This window comes from Condylura cristata, unplaced genomic scaffold (genome assembly GCF_000260355.1).
Source record: "Condylura cristata isolate star-nosed mole 26May11 unplaced genomic scaffold, ConCri1.0 scaffold00017, whole genome shotgun sequence".
NCBI classification, from domain to species: Eukaryota; Metazoa; Chordata; class Mammalia; order Eulipotyphla; family Talpidae; genus Condylura; species Condylura cristata.
Window position 1 is genome coordinate 37348843 of NW_004567118.1, and position 18434 is coordinate 37367276.

At 35.0% G+C, this 18434-nt stretch overlaps 1 protein-coding gene across 1 annotated transcript in view; it reads left to right on the top strand.

Moving 5' to 3' along the window:
* NF1 (neurofibromin 1) overlaps positions 1-18434 on the top strand; it is a 244417-nt gene that overhangs the window by 213993 nt on the left and 11990 nt on the right. The window contains exons 45-56 of the mRNA XM_004685158.2: positions 164-265; positions 2155-2295; positions 5059-5185; positions 6702-6833; positions 7843-7978; positions 9096-9253; positions 12483-12605; positions 12993-13123; positions 13300-13400; positions 14566-14708; positions 15052-15098; positions 16274-16490. Of these exons, the coding sequence (XP_004685215.1) occupies positions 164-265; positions 2155-2295; positions 5059-5185; positions 6702-6833; positions 7843-7978; positions 9096-9253; positions 12483-12605; positions 12993-13123; positions 13300-13400; positions 14566-14708; positions 15052-15098; positions 16274-16490 (1558 nt within the window). The remainder of the gene's footprint in view (positions 1-163; positions 266-2154; positions 2296-5058; positions 5186-6701; positions 6834-7842; positions 7979-9095; positions 9254-12482; positions 12606-12992; positions 13124-13299; positions 13401-14565; positions 14709-15051; positions 15099-16273; positions 16491-18434) is intronic.

Consider the following 18434-nt stretch of genomic DNA (forward strand, 5'->3'; position numbering starts at 1 on the left):
AAACCCAAATGTATATTGAGCTGACCACTAAGATCTGCACAGCACTGGAAATCTAGCATTTATCAAATAAAACAGTTATTCTTGAATTAATCCTGAGATTCAAAATAGAAGTTAATGTTTTATTTCACTGAAAGTAAAATAAAGAATTCTGTTTCCCTAAAAGGCACTTGAGAGTTGCTTAAAAGGACCTGATACTTACAACAGTCAAGTTCTGATAGAAGCTACAGTAATAGCACTAACAAAATTACAACCACTTCTTAATAAGGTAATTACTATAAAGAAAATGAGTACATTCACTTTGGGGTATCTGTGTTAAATGTGATTTTATTTTATTTTCAAAGATTTCAGAAACAAGGTGTGGAAGAAGCTATAAAGAAAAAGCTATAGTTAAAGTATAACTTGTCTTTAAATTTAGTTGTTTGAAGTATTTACAGTAGAGGGAGAATAAAGAATATGTCCTGAAGTATATGTAAATCTTGTATCATCAGTGCTTGTTTCATCATTATCAGGAAAGATAATTATGTATTCCTAATTCTTTTATCCAGTAGGTGTTAATTGAGCGTGAATTGGCTGCTAAGTGCCAAGGTGCATGTGTTTTAGGTGCTAGAGGTGTAGTCTGTAAAATCCTCTGTTTTCTGAGTTGAGTTTGGGAGTTGGGGGATGAATGAATAATTAAAATAAAAGACAAATAAAACATACGTTTATGGTCATTACTAGGCGAAGAATACCTGATCATTAAAAGTTTGGTTGTTAAATGAAGATGATACCTGAAAGGAGTAGAGTGATGTGGCCACTCTTTTAGGGTAGTCTGAGCTCATCTCAGCTTTTTGACTTCAAGCAGATCACTAATATACACAGACATCATGTTCCCATATGGATAAAATGAATAAACTGGGCTAGATAATCACACAATATCTAGGCTGTTAGTATTTAGAGTGGAATAATAGCCTACTGTAAAATTAATTCCTGGTATTGAGTTAATATGATCTACATATATTCTGACCTTAAATTGTACAAAGTGGTTCTCTTATCTTAATTTTATAATTAAGGTAAGACTCAGAAGGGCTAAATAACCTGCCCAAGACCATGTACCTAATTAAAAATAGGTCCATGATTTTTTTTTTTAATTTATTTATTTATACATACAGAACTGGGGTACAGGCCGGAGGTTCAGGGGTGGTGAGGGAATTCACCAGGGACAGAGTGGGGAGCAAAACAGGCAGACTGATAAACTGCTGAGGGGAACAGTGGGCAGGTCAGGAGAGAACTGCTGTGCCATGTGGGTCACCTCCAGGGTTTGGGGATTGAACTCTCACTGAAGCGGCTGCGGCTAGCTTACAGTACTGCACTTTAACTCATTGTGCCACCAGGGAGGGCCAGGCCCATGATTGTAATCCAAGATTGTAATCTGATTCTGAAGTCCATGTATTTTTCTATATGCAGCTAAATAAAGGTTCCCCAAAATAAGAGATTAACTGTACTGAGAAGAGTGACAAGTTGAAAGAGTAGAATCTAAAGTTAAAGAGATGGGTAGGAGTTAATGTAAAGAAACGGAGAAAATCTTGTGTAGAAATTATAAAAAATGCTGGGACAATGGAGAGATGGTGGCTAAATATTCTTGTTGAAATGGAGAACATTTTCAGGAAAATAGTGAGAGGGAAGGCTGTAAAACTTAGCTAGAGCTAATCTAACATCCGACATTTTTTAGGAAAGAAACTTAAAATAGAAGTGTATTTGCAAGCAGATAAATAATACAGCAAAGTGGAAGTTAGGTCATTCTGGTGGTATTGTAGACAGTGAGTAAAATAGTGTGGGAAGAAAGAATCCACACTGAGAACAAGGTTGGTAAAGAACAGCGTCAGTAGCAGTAAGCAGATGCATAAGAGATTACTTTGGAAGTGTCAAGAAAATTTAGTATGGGTTTGGAGTTGAAGGATAGGCAGAAACCAAAGATGCTAAACTCTCAGCTTTGCTAGTGTGTCTTTCATGAAGTAGATGGAAGAGATGAATGAAGTTCGCCCATATATTTACCCTCTGTAAAAGAGAAAGCATGCATAATCTGATGGTGACAGGCTTCACTTTGTGTTACAGTTTGTTCTGAAGAAGACCGTTTGTTATTCATCTTACTAACTTGAAACATGTCTGTCTTGTCAGGACTCCCCTCTGCACAAAGCCCTCTTTTGGGTGGCTGTGGCCGTGCTGCAGCTTGATGAGGTCAACTTGTATTCGGCAGGCACTGCACTTCTAGAACAAAACCTACACACCTTGGACAGTCTCCGGATATTCAATGACAAGGTAAGCAATCTTTTGATGATGGCTTCTTGATTATGCACATTTAGAACTCCTCCCTCTTTTATTGTTTTTGTCCTTTAAAATCAGAAGAGATTCCATAACTTAAATATGAATCTCTATAATGCACAACTTCAGTGTAGTTCTTTACCAGTTCACAAATAAGTATTTAGACTTCACTGCATATTTTCTATATAAATATAGCAGAAGACAGTACTCATCCAATACTAGTAAACAAACAGAATAGGTAAATAATAATTTTCATAACCCAAAGGTAAAGGTTAGTGTTTTCCAAGCCACTCCCCATTTCATATACGAAGAAATAATCTAAACATAAGTTTGTTTTATTAAATAACGGTACTTAATTAAAAAAAATAAGTGTAATTAGAAGTAGGTAAGGAGGTTGGAAAGTTCAAAGGACATTTTTGAGTGCTTGTACTTTTTTTGTTTTGTTTTGTTTAATCTCACTTTAAAGTATACCATTAGTATTCCTCAACATTAGATTTTTGCTTCACAAAGAATAAACGAGGGAATATGACAATTTGAATGGTTTTTCAGTCTTTGGAGGAAAATGAGAAGAGTCTAGAAGAAAAGAGGAATTTTTTTTAAAAGATAGGTATGTGCATAGAGCAAAATATTTGCTTCAAGTGAAATTAAGCAGAGCTCTGGGTAGAAGATTGAGAAAACAGGAGTGGTTTTAAGTGTGTATGTGCTTGCTCTAATCTCTATTTGTTCCATCAACCAAATATAGGATAGAACTAGCGCAGATGGGGTTCTGGGAAGTGTGGAGACAAAATTTTAGAGGTGGAACCTACCTTGAAGCTTATCAGTCAGACCCCCATTTCACAAAATAGAAAATAACAAAGCTGTGAAGTAACTTGTTTGTGTTCATATATCTGATTTGAGGCTAGAGTCCCTCTTAACCAATCCCAACTTCTCTTTTCTGGAGTTATCTTGGGACAGTGGTGATAGACAAGTAGCTAGTTGTTGGTTATTTGTATGAATACAAAAAATATTCATACTATACTATCATGCTGTCACCTTGATTTCAACCCAAACATACTGATTTCAATATTCTGGCTTCCAGACATGTGAGGGAATAAATTTCAGTTGGTTTAAGCTACACAGGCGCATATCCCGATTCTTTGGCAGAGCCATCAAGATCTCATGCCTGAACTTCCATATGTGGCTTCCTTCTGGGCGACCTCACATACATCCTATCCCCTGACCTTGTACCTTCAAAAAAAACAAAAGTTGACTGAAATGTTTGTTTAGAAGTATATACATTAGCGTTTTCACTGCCAGAATAGTCCACTAACAGGATCTAATTTGATTCCAGTGCCCCAGGTTACTAGGGATCAGAATTATGACTTTGTTAAAAGTCACTGGTATGCGAAGTGAATGAGGTTGAGGACCCTGATGTGTGTGACAGGGTGACTTTAGTAGGTAATACTGTAGTGTATTAATGAAACTTGCTAAGAGAGTAGAACTTAGTGTTCTTACCACAAAAAAGGGACAGGTATATACGTGAGGTGACGGATGTGTTTGATTTGATAGAGTGAATTATTTCACATTATATATCAAGGCACCATGAAGTCTATTTTAAATATCTTAAAATTTGTCAGTTATACCTCAACATATAAATTGAATATAGGTAATCATGTATATGTTTTAGTAGTATGTTGCAATCTGCATTTGTAAACAACAGTACAAAGTGGGTATCTTTCTAAGTATAAACATACATACCCAGGTATGTAAGTGTATAGTTCTTTCTCACAGCTACAGAGTATAATCTGTGCATGAACCACAGATTATTCAGCATTAACGAACCTTTTGTTTCTTCTAATATAAGCATCACTGCTGTAGACTCTTTCCTGTATATATTTTATGAGATAGATATCTAGACAAACCTGAGTATGGCCCTAAACACTTTTATTTGTTTGTGTTCCAAGATCATTCTGTATGTATACGGAAATCATTCTTCTTAAAAAGGTGGAAATTCTTAGGTCCTACCCCATTACTCTGAAATATGGGCCTAATGCTTTTTTTTCTGGTGGGAGGGGAAACCAGTATTTTCATCTGTAAACTAACATCCACATTAACTTTCGACATTCCTGGAACAAATATTGTTCAAATCTTAGATGTCCTGGGCAAATTACATAGCGCTTTTGAGTTCCAATTATCTTATTTTCCACATTAGACTATGAAATCCACCAGGTGACTTGTCTCTTAGTTCTCTGATTGATTTGCAGAAACTAGAACCATGCCTAGCATATCAAAAGCATACAAGTATTTGATAAGAGAAGAATGAATGAATGAATGAGCTTTAAAATGAGCTAATACCTATTGGGTAGATTTGATATAAATGTTTTAATACATCAGTAAATATGAATTCTTGTCATTCTCCTAAATTTTCAGCGCCACGGTACATGAAATGCCATCTAAGTTCAGTGAATGAGGTCTTATTTGAAACAATAGTACTTTTAATTTTTAAAAAGTTACCAGGATGTAGATTGATAGTCATTTATTTTGTACTATAATTCAAAGCAACTTTATCTTCCACCATCTTATGTATATACTTGACTCTCTTGCATTAATTTACTTGTAGTATTTTAAATGTTTTTGTGTAGTATTCTGTAATCATCTGAAAGTAACTTTTCTCAACTTGAAAGAATTACTTACTTTGTCATAGCTATTAAACACAACCAAAACCAGTAAGTGATCCTTTAACCTGTGTGAATCCCCCATCAACCGCCTCATCTTTAATAGAGTCCAGAGGAAGTATTTATGGCAATCCGGAATCCTCTGGAATGGCACTGCAAGCAAATGGATCATTTTGTTGGACTCAATTTCAACTCTAACTTTAACTTCGCACTGGTTGGACATCTCTTAAAAGGTAGAGATCTTGGGGTCAGAATATTTTTATGAACTGTTATCAAGAAGCCAGAACTAACAAACAATTGATTTCTTGAAATCAGTTGAAATAGTTGGTTCACGCATCATAATTTAAATGCAGAGTATGTCTGTCTAATTGAGTTACATTTCACTCAGTATGTATTTTTTAATAGAACCTATTTTCTACATCAAATATCAGATTTCGTTTAAAAAGAAAAAAAAATTTCTAAGGTTTATAATTGCCAAACTTTCTCATAGCTACATTATTTGCTAGTACTTCCCAAGTATCTTTTTGATTATCAAAATAAGACTGCAAATCCAGCAAATTAGTTAATTTCCATAACTTATATTGATAAATGTTAACTTAGAGATCTGATGAGAGATTTTCTTCAATTTGTTTCTAAATTATTGCTGATCAGTCCTACTATTACTTATATCATAGACCCTTATCATTTTGGCACCCCACCCTCACTCCAGATTTCTTTATTGCTTATAGTAGTGCTCTCCAGCTATTCCTCAGAACCAACTGATCCACTCCTACCTAACCTAGCTTAACTCTCCACTGCTGACTTCACTGGTGTGTTCAATGTGGATTATTAACGTGGGGTAGTCGTGGCTAGAGACTGCAGTTGACATGATAAGTCAGAGACAAAAGCACTGTAAAGTAAGACCTGGAGTAAAAAGCTGGTATGAACCACTAGTCTTAGGCAGTACTGAATTTTGTCCCATAGAGACTCAATCTGGAACTTGAGTCTACCATTTTGTATCAATTTAAATTATTCTTAGACTTGTGGAATCATGGCAGTTACCCCAGTTTTTTTACCTGATATATATACAAACACTCAGCACTATGAAAACATACATTTCATTTTACCACCTTATAAAATTTCTGCAAAATATATTTAGTTTTAATCTTTAAGGTGAAAAAGGATTGCTCAAAAGATATTATATAAACTATGGGATATCTGGAGGAAAGATTGCAACTAGGCTGATAAAGTGCTTGGTTATCTTGTATTTCTAAAAGAACACCAGATATTTTCAGTGTTTAAATCCCCTATTTTAAAATAGAGTAAGTATTAGTGATAGAAATTGTCAAAAGATCAAATTTGCCTTCTAATTAACCATATTCTTTGGGCTTCAAGAGTATATATTTCCTGTGTCATTATTGTTTATTTCTTTAATCAAAATATTTTTAAGCATTAGAACCCTGCTTTCAAAAGATATCTTAAGTCAGGTAAATGCCAATATATAGGTATTTTTAAAATCCCTGCAATTGCTTTAGGGGATGAAAGATATAAAACACCATCATTTCTTCTTAATTTTCCTTACAGTTCCAGGGAACATTATTCTTCACATTTTAGGTACTTACTTCTGTATATAATTAACTATTCACGTGTATGTTTTATCTTACCAAATGACTGTTCATAGAAGGCAGAATAGATAGTTACAGAATAATAACTCAACAAATATATGATGAAAGAATGAATTAACTTCTTGTTTGTTTCTATTTTTTGTAGGGTACAGGCATCCTTCACCTGCCATTGTTGCAAGAACAGTTAGAATTTTGCATACACTACTAACTCTGGTTAACAAACATAGAAATTGTGACAAATTTGAGGTGAATACACAGAGCGTGGCTTACTTAGCAGGTAAAAACACAAAATTGACAAAATTAATCTTAGCACATCTATATCTAAGGACTGCCTTAAAAGGATACAAAGACCTATGAGTCCCTTCAACTGGTTGCTGAGTAGGGTAAGGAGTTCAAGGTTCAGTTCTGTAGTGATTATTAACATTTTGAAAATTTTACCAAAAGTTTTCCTTATAAAAATACTTGCACTAAAATCTGAAATTTGTTCCTTTTTCATCTTTAGTTCAAGACACTGCAGTGGCTATTTGTTGTCTGTCATAAAATCTGAACAGCTCAGCCTAACATCCTGCGCCCTTAAGAAGCCCTCCTTATTCCGTCTTTTTTCTCTAAGTTTATAAGCTTTGTTTTTATTACCTCTCCAAGAGCATGGGCTATTTTTGGCTCATTATTGCCATCTCCTAGAAAGTGCCTTATTGCTGCTTTCATAGTCTTTTCTGATGCCATTTGTTTTACCTGCCATGTCTGCCCCATCCCCACCTTTCCATAAAGGGAAGGTTTGCTCTCATCTGATTTGTGTTTCTCCACTTAGCACTGAACATGGTAGGTGTTAATATAGTTCTTGAACATCGTTGTCTGATGAGAAATGCTTATTTCCAGTGTAACATTTTGTGACATCTTTGTTTGACCATTTAACCTTGGGCAAATCATTTAGCATATCAGTGTATTTTTCTTTATCCAAGAAATGGACTTCATGGCACCTGCCTTACCTGCTTATTTGTGTTTGTTGAGATCAGATACACATGAAAACACTTGACAAATATAGGGTGCTTGTTAAATTTCCTTCTATATTTCATATTTGTATAGTTTTCCGACTAGACCATACACCCTTTAAAATATGTACATCTGTCCTGTTATACATCCTTAAACTTCACACTTTCTAGGACTTTTCACATATATGTTTAATAGCTGTTATCCTCTTCAGAAGCTTATGAAAAGTATATGCTGTTTTAAGTCACACTAGTGATGTGTTAACTTTTTTTGTTCTGCCCTTTTTTTTTCTCTTTTAGCTTTGCTCACAGTGTCTGAAGAGGTTCGAAGTCGCTGTAGCCTAAAACATAGAAAGTCTCTTCTTCTTACTGATATTTCAATGGAAAATATTCCTATGGATACATATCCCCTCCATCATGGTGACCCTAGCTATCGGTACGTGGACTTGTTCTCCCACAATTACATAATTACAGTCAGGTTGTGGGCACAAGCAGCAAAATAATCCAGAAGGTAATAGAGAAGGGAGTCTAAATATAATCTAAAAATGGTATGTAAATCAAAACTCATTTTATAAATGGCTACAATATTTTATGTGGGCTAATAGTAAGAAAGTTGCTATTCTTTCAGCCTAATGTACTAATGTTAACATTAGTTTGCCTCTTTTAAGCACAAACCAGTTAAATTAAAAGAGGTGATTTTGAGAATACTGGATTGCAGGAAAGAGCCTTGGGGAAAAAACAGCATGAAATTAAAGCAATTGTATGCTTCATTATAGAAAGCTAAGTATATTCAGATTAGAAAAAATATATGTGCCAGCATGTTCCTTCCATTTTTTTATAAAGCCACTAACATTATTAAAAGATTTTCTATAGTAAGGTTTAGGTGATAAGATAATCAAATTGGGCCTACTGTTATGGGTTTTGGGTAGTGTATTTTTTACTATAACATGGAGAATTATATGAAAAATTAAACATAAGCATCTTTAAGTTTCAGGTACAATATTGGAGAGAAAAGGAGTCTTGTATGTATAGAGCTAATAGTTAATTTATCAACATGCTACTTTTTGATAAAAAGTCATCTGTAATGTCTATATTTTAACGACATATACAAAAACTTCCCAGGCATACTTGGTTTACTGTAATCCTATTCTTCAGTCACTCCTGTGATTGTATTTTTTTGAGATATGCCCTTTTTGTAATGAAATGAGAAAGTGAATTTGCTCCTGTTCTCCAGTCAACATATAAGTTAAGGCTGATTTCCTTAGTTTTTAAACCAAGAATACAGTTATCTATTTAGACTTGATTTTCCTGACTGAAAAATCAGTTCAGCACAATTCTGTGTAGCATTTGATGTGTATGTGTCATGTATCATGACAAGAAATTTGATATCTCTGGGAATATGTTAAGACTTTGTACCCTAAAGCCCTTTAAAGTGCATTCAAAATTAATTGGTTGCTATCAACACGAAATAGGACAGCCACTTGTGAGGGACAAACATTAGTTCTATTTGTCACCATGCTAATTATTTCTTTTGAACTGTTTAAATCTCTTAGGACACTAAAGGAGAATCAGCCATGGTCCTCTCCCAAAGGGTCTGAAGGGTACCTTGCAGCCACCTATCCCAATGTGGGCCAAACCAGTCCTCGAGCCAGGAAATCCATGAGTTTGGACATGGGGCAGCCATCACAAGCCAACACTAAGAAATTGCTTGGTTAGTTTACCAAATTCATGTTGAACTGTTTAGAATTTTCTTTTTAAATGCTCACTTTCACTCTTGAAAATTAGTTGAAAGTATTTAAGATTATCAAAATCTCCTAGTTTTGATACAGCAAAATACCTAATGCCAATTAAAAGAGAGTTTGATCAGTTAAGCTCTGTCATTTAAAGATAGAGGAATGAGAATGGTAATTAAAATAGTTGTTTTTTTTTAAGATTTATTCATTTATGCATATAGAACTGGGGTACAGGCCAGAGATGTGGAGGGTGAGAGGATTCACCAGAGACAGAGAGGGGAGCAGAACAGGCAGATCGACCAAATATACTGCTGAGGGGAGCAGCAGGCAGGTCAGGAGAGGTCTGCCACACCATGTGGATCTCTTCCAGGGCAGTTGGGAATCAAACTCATGCGGAAGTGGCTTAAGCTTCTTAGTGCTGTGTTTTAACCCGCTGCGCCACCAGGGAGGGCCTAAAATAGTTTTATTCTGACTCTTAGACAAAATACAGTAGCTCTCCTTGTTTTGTTCTGCTGTGGCCAGCCAGTGGGAAATGGAATAGAAAAGACATTAGGTACACATGAGAAAGGAAGAGTCTAACTACACTTAGATGCAGGCCTCTCATGATATAGTTCCCAAAGTTACCAATGTGCTATGAAGCTGCTGATAATACTGTTTGCTGTCTTTTAAAAGACAAAAAGGTAAGGCTTATCAGTTGCTGTATTTTTTTTTTTTTTTACCATAAGAACATATGATTCTTAAAAGTTAAGGTGCTTAGTTACACTAACAACTGTCAGTAAGAACTATACCCCAAATGCTGTAAGATCCTTTCCTCTTTCAAGAATTAAAAATACATGAATTAATTGATCCACTTCACACAGAGGAAGTGCAAAGGCACAACTTGAGCTAAAGTTTTCATTGTTACTTGAGTACTTTGGGATCAGTTCACTCACCAGCTCTCTGAATAGCTTAGTGTTTCAGTTATCCACACGAATATATCTTCAGTATCTTTAGACATTGGGAAAATAAACATTGTGTTTATAAAGAAATCAGTGGACAATGAAGTATCCAATGAATAACCTGTCAGTAATTCATGAAAGAAATTGGAACTGTGAATATTAATTACTGTTACTTGTCATATAGGTTTCCTTCCTTTTGTTTGAGGTCCTTTCCATGTATATTTTGTTCTAAGTAGTCTGAATTTCCTAATTACAGAATGTTTTGTGATTCTGGGTTTTCATGTCAAGGAAGTTACAAATGAAAAACTGACTTCAGAGAAAAGGTGATAATAAATTTGTTCAACCCATGTGCTATATGAAAAAGTCATGTTTTCTGTCTTGAAGAGCTCAGTCTGGTGACTGAGACTTACAGTCAGCTGGTTACATCTGTGGAAATTAGGAAAAGCAGCAGAGAGGAGATAATGTTTGAAATGAGACTTAATGATTCAGTACATGATTTTTAGGTAGACAGACACAGGGTAAGGAAGGCATGCATGCAAGAAATGAGGGAAGTAGCATGAGTTTAAAAAAAGTCAGAAAAAGCAATTGGGTAGGAAATGAGAAGAATTGGAACTAGATTGTGGAAGACTGTGTGCCTTGATAAAAGAATTTAACCTTCACTTGTATCTAGCAGAGATCTAAATGGGGTAGAGATATTACCAAATTCTGTTCTTAGGAAATTTTTTTTTGTTTGTTTTTTGTTTGATTGTTTTGTCTACAGTTGTAGAGAAATCGGAAGATATTTTGGCATTTAAGAATTTGGCACAGCCAATAAAGCAAAATAAGGTGTATGCCCACACTAAGGGAGAAGCAGTGGAGAAATAAGAAGGTTTGGGATAGATATTTCTGAAGTAGAATGGACAGACTTAGGGTCTAACTGATGAGGGCACGTAGGGAGGGAGAAGGGGAAGTAAAGGATATCATAGTTTCTGATTTCAAAAACAGGCTGGATAGTGATTCCACTCATAGAGATTGGGACTAATATACTTACAATAGAGGATAACTTTAGATTGGCTAGTATATATGATAACCCTCAGGATTCTAGTAGTGCATATCTATGAGATTAAAAAAAGTGTCTAGACTTCTGGAAGAGAAAGATAAACAAGTGACACATTTAAAATTGTTGAAGACAAAATTAGAATCAATAATTGACACTCTGGAGTGGAAGGAGATCTGCCAGAAAGAATGAAGAGTTAAATAAAAGGGAAGAGTGAGAAATACAGAAAAACTAAATAAAGAAATTGCTGTTGTGCTCTCATGGAGTATAGAAAGCACTAATGGCTTTAGGAAATTTGAGTTTCCTAAAATTTGAGCTTTTAACTCTGATCATCAAGAGACTGAACTCCTAAGCCATGAGAGTTCAGGTTGACCACTTATTGCTCATTGTCTCCTAAGTTTATAGGTATGTGAAATAAAGAGGTTGTACTAGATCTTCGTGACTGTTAAATTTCTTGGTCTTAATAATTGTTATTATCGTGAATATTTATTAGTACGAACGTTTGAAGTTAATAAAACCTGTTTCTCAAGCATTCAGTTGAAATATCTCACTTTTTTAAAATGATGCTGTTAAAAGTATGCAAAATTGTTCTTTGTGCTGTACCAAGAAAAATAAGAGAAATATTCTGGGAATACAAAAAAAATATTGATTCCAAGTAATCAGGTTTTACTATTTCACTTTGAATAAAAGAAAGATAGTTCATGTTATTGTGCTGCCTAATTAGAAAAACTCAAAGCAAGTGTAAGATGCTACTACTTCCAATTTTTTGAAGTATCTCCAGGTGTGTCTGTTTAGCACTTAAGTATGCAGATCTTTTTTCATTTTGGGGGGGGGGTTCTATATTTGGAAATTTCTCATAATGACAATGACAAGCAGAATTCTTTATTCAGACATAGTTGATCTTTGCTACTAGACAGTGCATACCCTGTATTTATTATCAAGTATTCTGTACTTTTGGTGGAATTTGGTTTCCCCCAGTGTAGTGTAAGTCATCACAGTTTAATTTGGACCAATAAGGTACATCCTATCCTGAAACAAAAGTCTTTAGACCAAAATTCCTAAGAAGAAGTGACATAAAGAAGAGGAACTGTGCCCCAGAGATTTGTTTGAGCTCTTGGCATCCTTAAGTGAAAACTTAACCACTTTATATCCATACCATTTTCTTTTTAGTATATTCCTATTCACAGACACTGTGGTTAATGAACTTCCATATTCTGTAACTTTTGTTTATAGGAACAAGGAAAAGTTTTGATCACTTGATATCAGACACAAAGGCTCCTAAAAGGCAAGAAATGGAATCAGGGATCACAACACCCCCCAAAATGAGGAGAGTAGCAGAAACTGATTATGAAATGGGTGAGAAACAAAGTTAATAATTGATCTAGATCATTGAAAATAAGGTGGGAGAGTACATTAGAGTCGTATTTGCTTTCCAACCATTTTTTATAATATTTAGGATGAAATACAAGAACAATTTTCAGTCTTTTTCAAATGATAAGGTTTACATTCCTTAACATGACCATTATCCTGAAATCTGTGTAAAAAATAATCAAATATATGATTGTAAGTAGCTGGCCAAAAACTCCATGTAGGACAATAGTAATTCTGTATGATGTTTCTTTGACATTTTAAGTCTCTATTAAAATGCTGTTGAATGTTAACATTAAAATATGTTAGGTGAAGTAGTATCCAGGTGTATATTCAGCTAATACTGCTGATCTGTCACTCAATATCTTACTGCAGAAACTCAAAGGATTTCCTCAGCACAACAGCACCCACACTTACGAAAAGTCTCCGTCTCTGAGTCGAATGTTCTCCTGGATGAAGAAGTCCTTACTGATCCGAAGATCCAAGCACTTCTTCTTACTGTTCTAGTAAGGTTTTTGCTTTTTGAGCCCCCCACCCCACTCAAATTTTTATTCCAATTTATTTTTAGGAGGCTCATAAGTATTAAAACATGGAAGAAAGACCATCTTCTGCTGCTTCCCAAAACAGTTAACAATTTGATTACAACATAAAAATTTATTTTTGCTTTTTTGCATCTTGGCAGGCTACACTGGTAAAATACACCACAGATGAGTTTGATCAACGGATTCTTTATGAATACTTAGCAGAAGCCAGCGTTGTTTTCCCCAAAGTTTTTCCTGTTGTGTAAGCATCTCCTTTTGCATTTATCAATAATTTCTCATCTATTTTGAAGTGAAATGCTTTATAAAAGCTTAGGGAAAAAATCAGTAGTTATAGAAAAGAATCAGATTGGTTATAAAGAAGGGAATGAGATGGTGTGGTTAGAGACTGTAGGCTTAATGGGCTTAATGTGGACTAAGCCTAGTTTAGGCCTATTAAGGAAAACATTTTTTTATTGTTGAGTTTAAGTGTCTCATAATAAGCATTTTTCTTTTCTTACTTTGGACTTAACTATTAGACTGCTGTATTTAAATTTAAATCAACATACCTATTTTGACTTCTTTTTTCAGTAGAACTTTTGTATTTATTCATAGCTAAGTGAAAATAAAATTCATTTCCCAAGTAGGGGCTAAAATCATAGTAGCTTCAAAGTGTTGAAATCTAAATGACCTAAAGAAATTTGAGAAATATTATTCCTGATGTCGGCCTGCTGCGTAGTGTCAGTTCCTTATTTTTATTTAATCTCATGTAAAAGTTTCAGAATTTTATATAGGTATTTCTTGGTTATTTTTATGAATGAAGTATAGCTGGATTAGAAATAGTTAACTTCTAGGCACTCCCTGGTGGCAAAACCTGTTAAAGCTAGCACTGGGGGCTCCCTGCCAGAGAGCTGACCCACGTGGCCCACTGTTTCCCTGGGCAGTATATTTCTTCAGTCAGCCTGCTCTGCTCTGCACTCTTGTCTCTGGTGGATCCGCTCACTGCTCCTGCACTTCTGGCCTGTACCCCAGTTCTGTATGCATAAATTTAAAAAGAAAAAGAAACAGCTAATTTCCTTTTAAGTTTGAATTCAATCATATATTCTGCCTGCCCCAAACTAATTTTGTTTTTCTTGTTTAGTCACATTCAGCATGTATTAAGCTGTTAATGTTAAATTTACATTCCATTCCCTGGGTACATATCAGTAGTAACCAGAAAGGAAAAGTCCTAAAGTATGCTTAGTGGCAAACAGAAGTCAGCTTTGTCTCGAGCAGCAGCCAGTCACACATAATGAAGTATAGTTATGTGACAGTACCACAGAAGTAAAAGGCACTCATTGCCCTTCATTTTTGTCTGAGGGAATAATACATTTTCTAAATGTTTTCATTTAATATTCACTAAAATGCTCTTCTGTTAACTTACTTTTTAGGCACAATTTGTTGGACTCTAAGATCAATACCCTGTTGTCATTGTGCCAAGATCCAAATTTGTTAAATCCAATTCATGGAATTGTGCAGAGTGTGGTGTACCATGAAGAATCCCCACCACAATATCAGACATCTTACCTGCAAAGTAAATAAATATATGGGGAGGAGGGTGGTTGATGACCTTGCTGGCATGTGCGCTGTAGCAGAATGCGGAGACTGCAGAATTTTCTGTTGGGGCTGGCTTGCTCACGCTTCAGTCACCATGTGTTGTCTTCTAACTGTTAATGTGTATTCTATACAGTAATTGATGCCTTTTATAAAAATTTTTAAATTATACTGAATATTTTTAAGAGTTTTAATCTACGTTGACACTCTCCTAAGAATATATTTTCAAAGTCATTTTCTATATCATCAACTACATAACCTTAAATTTTTATTCAATTAAAAGAGTCATGCTTATTCTAAGAGTAACGTTTGATTTATTGCAGGTTTTGGTTTTAATGGCTTGTGGCGATTTGCAGGACCTTTTTCAAAGGTAAGATATATTTTTCTCTTGTTTGAATGAAAGTTTAGTCATATTAGTGTGCTTTATTTAAGAACATACAATATGTTGAAAATCAGAAACATGATTCAGAGTAAACATGTTTTTATAAAATGTTTTCCACTTTAAGATTCTTTCCAAGAGGCAGTATCTTTAATATGTTTATGTAGTAGTTTTTATAAAAAACAACACAATTCATTTTATACTTGAGTTTTCAGAAGAGCATGATAAACTGTGAACTTTTCTGCTCTCAGTCCCTGATGTATCTGATGATCTTAATGCACACACAAAAGTATCTTGTGACTAGTAAAGAGCATTACCCTATAGTTAAACTACACTGCACAAAAGCCTTTGTACTTTGACCCTATTAGACTAGGTTTATTCTTCTGAATATGTCCTCATTTGCTCCTATTCATTTTGTTCTTTGATTAGCATTAGTTGTATGTGGTGCTACATAAACATGTATTTCATTATTTTCTCTGTATATGGTCACTCTCCGAACTGATAAAAGGTTCCTTGAAGGCAGGACTTTTATTTCTCCCCTTGTTAGATCCCCCCACCCCCAGCTCCCAGTTCCTAGTGCAGTGTTCTAGATATAGGGGGTACTAAATCAATGTGACATACCTACATCTTGTTCTAATTTTAAGAATTTGATACTTAGTTTGTTATTTTGTTTCATTGTTTCTGAGTATCTATTGATATGCAAGGGCTGTCATTTTAAAAATGAGCCTGAAATAAGTCTATCATAGAGGAATTTTTAGTTTGATCCACAGTAACCCTCTGGGCCCTTCAAAGTGTTTATTAGTTGAAACTAAATGGCAACTAAACTGATGATGCTCATTTTTCTGTCTTGGAAATTTGACTAGATGTCATTCCTGATGGCTGTATTGTTTTAGGATTAAATTCAGTCTTTGTGCATGACTCCCAACTATTGCAAACTCATGGGGAAGCTCTAAGAGTAAGCTGAATAAAATTCCCAGTTGTAAGTGCGATATCTATGAATATTACTCCATATCCCCCTCACCTTTTTGAAATAATCTACAATACAAAGGAAGAAAAATAGTAAATTATTCCCAAAACAAAAATTGAGTTAACCTTCTTTTGGCTTCAGTGGGGATTTACAAAAAAGGAAGAATGGACTTAAAATAATTTCCTATTTTCCATTACAGCAAACACAAATCCCAGACTATGCTGAGCTTATTGTTAAGTTTCTTGATGCCTTGATTGACACGTATTTGCCTGGAATTGATGAAGAAACCAGTGAGGAGTCCCTCCTGACACCCACATCTCCTTATCCTCCTGCAGTGCAGAGCCAGCTTAGTATTACTGCTAACCTTAACCTTTCTAATTCCATGACCTCACTTGCAACTTCCCAGCATTCCCCAGGTCAGTAAATGTAATCTTTATATAAATTTGAGCTATACTATTAATATACCAACATTAGGACTCCCTTGTTACCAGTTCATAGCAGATTTCACTCCTTTTTATCATGGGGTTCATCTTACATTTCTCCTTTACCTTGTAGCTAACTTGAATTTTGTTATTCTACAGAGCTTTCCACCATCAAAGAGTTATTATATGTAGACATCTAGACAGTGAAGTGTTTAGTGTGTTCACATAAACCTTTTGTTCCCGAGTTGATACTGTTAAGAGTTTGGGCAGGAAGAGTCCTAGGGTACATTACTCTTATAAGTGAGTAGAATTATAATTCCCTTACTAGTTATACTAACCTTCTCTGACAATAGTATTCTATATCCAAAAACAGGGAAACTACAGTAGTGTCCCACTTCCCTGCCATCTGTAGACCAACCTGAAAATCTAGGTGCCAGTAAACAACCAGACAAAGAAGTCATCTCAAGAAAATATCTTTAAAAGCCCTAAGCATACTACTTACTGTTCAATCACTGTTAGGTGCAAGTGAGAAAAGTTTACTAATTCAACTTTTAACTAAGATGTAGATATACTGAGAAATAGTAGCTAATAGTTCCGTGGGGCTGAGATAAACAAGATGGCAGAAATTGTAGCCCTACAGAATTCTGGGTTTATTCATTGTCAGAGTGAAGGGTTTTACACAACTCTGGTCAACCTGAGAAGTGTTATTCATTACAAAACTAATGCTGTTGTGTGTGTGGTGATGACAGTGGGTAATGAAGGTCATGTTTTCTATTCAGAAGGTGATGACAGTGGGTAATGAAGGTCATGTTTTCTATTCAAAATTCCATTATCTGAAGTGTTTATGTATGCAACACCTAAGTTTGTAAGGTGCACAGTTTTGTTTTTAAATGTTAGATGAATTTTCTTTTAAAAAGTCAAATGATGTATTATAATTATTTTATGATATACAAGATCATAAATGAAATCCCTAGTTTATAATCCAGTTTTATTTTAACATTTAAACTATATAGTTTTGAAGGTTCTGAAGAATTTGGCAATATAATATTCAATTCCTGTTATAAACCATTGGATTAAGTGACTATTACTCTAATAAGTGTTGGTCAATAACAGTTTCTTTCAATAGAGGAAGCTAATTATCTGACTCAACATTTACTACTTATCAATCACTTCACTATGCCTGGTCAGGTTAACCCTTCCCACCCACCCCTAAGAAATAAGCCTGGCCACCTTTTTTCGCATTATAATGAAGTTCATTTGACCTGTCACTTATCCCTAGGAAATTGTTTCTACAAGTATGGTGCCAGACCAGCAACATCAGTATCATTTGTGAGTTTGTTAGAAATGAAGATGCTGGAGCTCCACCCCAAACCTCCTATGCAGAAAAGTCCAAGTGGGAGGTAGCCCACAGTCTGTTTTAATAAGCACCACAGAGAATGTGAGAATACTGCCCTGGAATATGCCTGTAGTCTTGCTCCAGGGATGAGCTTAAATTTTACTTTGCTTTGGATACTGTAGCCTCTGAATTCTTTCTTCTCCCACCATAAAAATGTTAGTATTTTGGGGTAATTTAGTTTTAAGTTTATAATATGATGTGTAATGAAGGTACTGAGGTTTAGAAGAGCTAATTGTTTTAGCATGCAGTTCCCATCTAGAACCAAAGCCAGTGCTTGGTTATCAGTCCATGTTTCAATACCAAAACACTCATTGCCTTCCTTGTTTACCCATCTTTCTTCTTTCCTTTCTCCTTCCCCTTTTACTTCTTATGTCTGTTTATTTTTATCTCATTGCTTCCATTTGCTTGAAGGTCTCCGAGTCCTTTTTTTTTTTTTGTAGACCTCTCTGTTCTCCAGGTTATGTCTTGTTTGTAATGGTCAACCACTAAAGTTACCACAATTAGAAAATAAGCATTCTGTATATATTCCTCCTGTTAAAGTT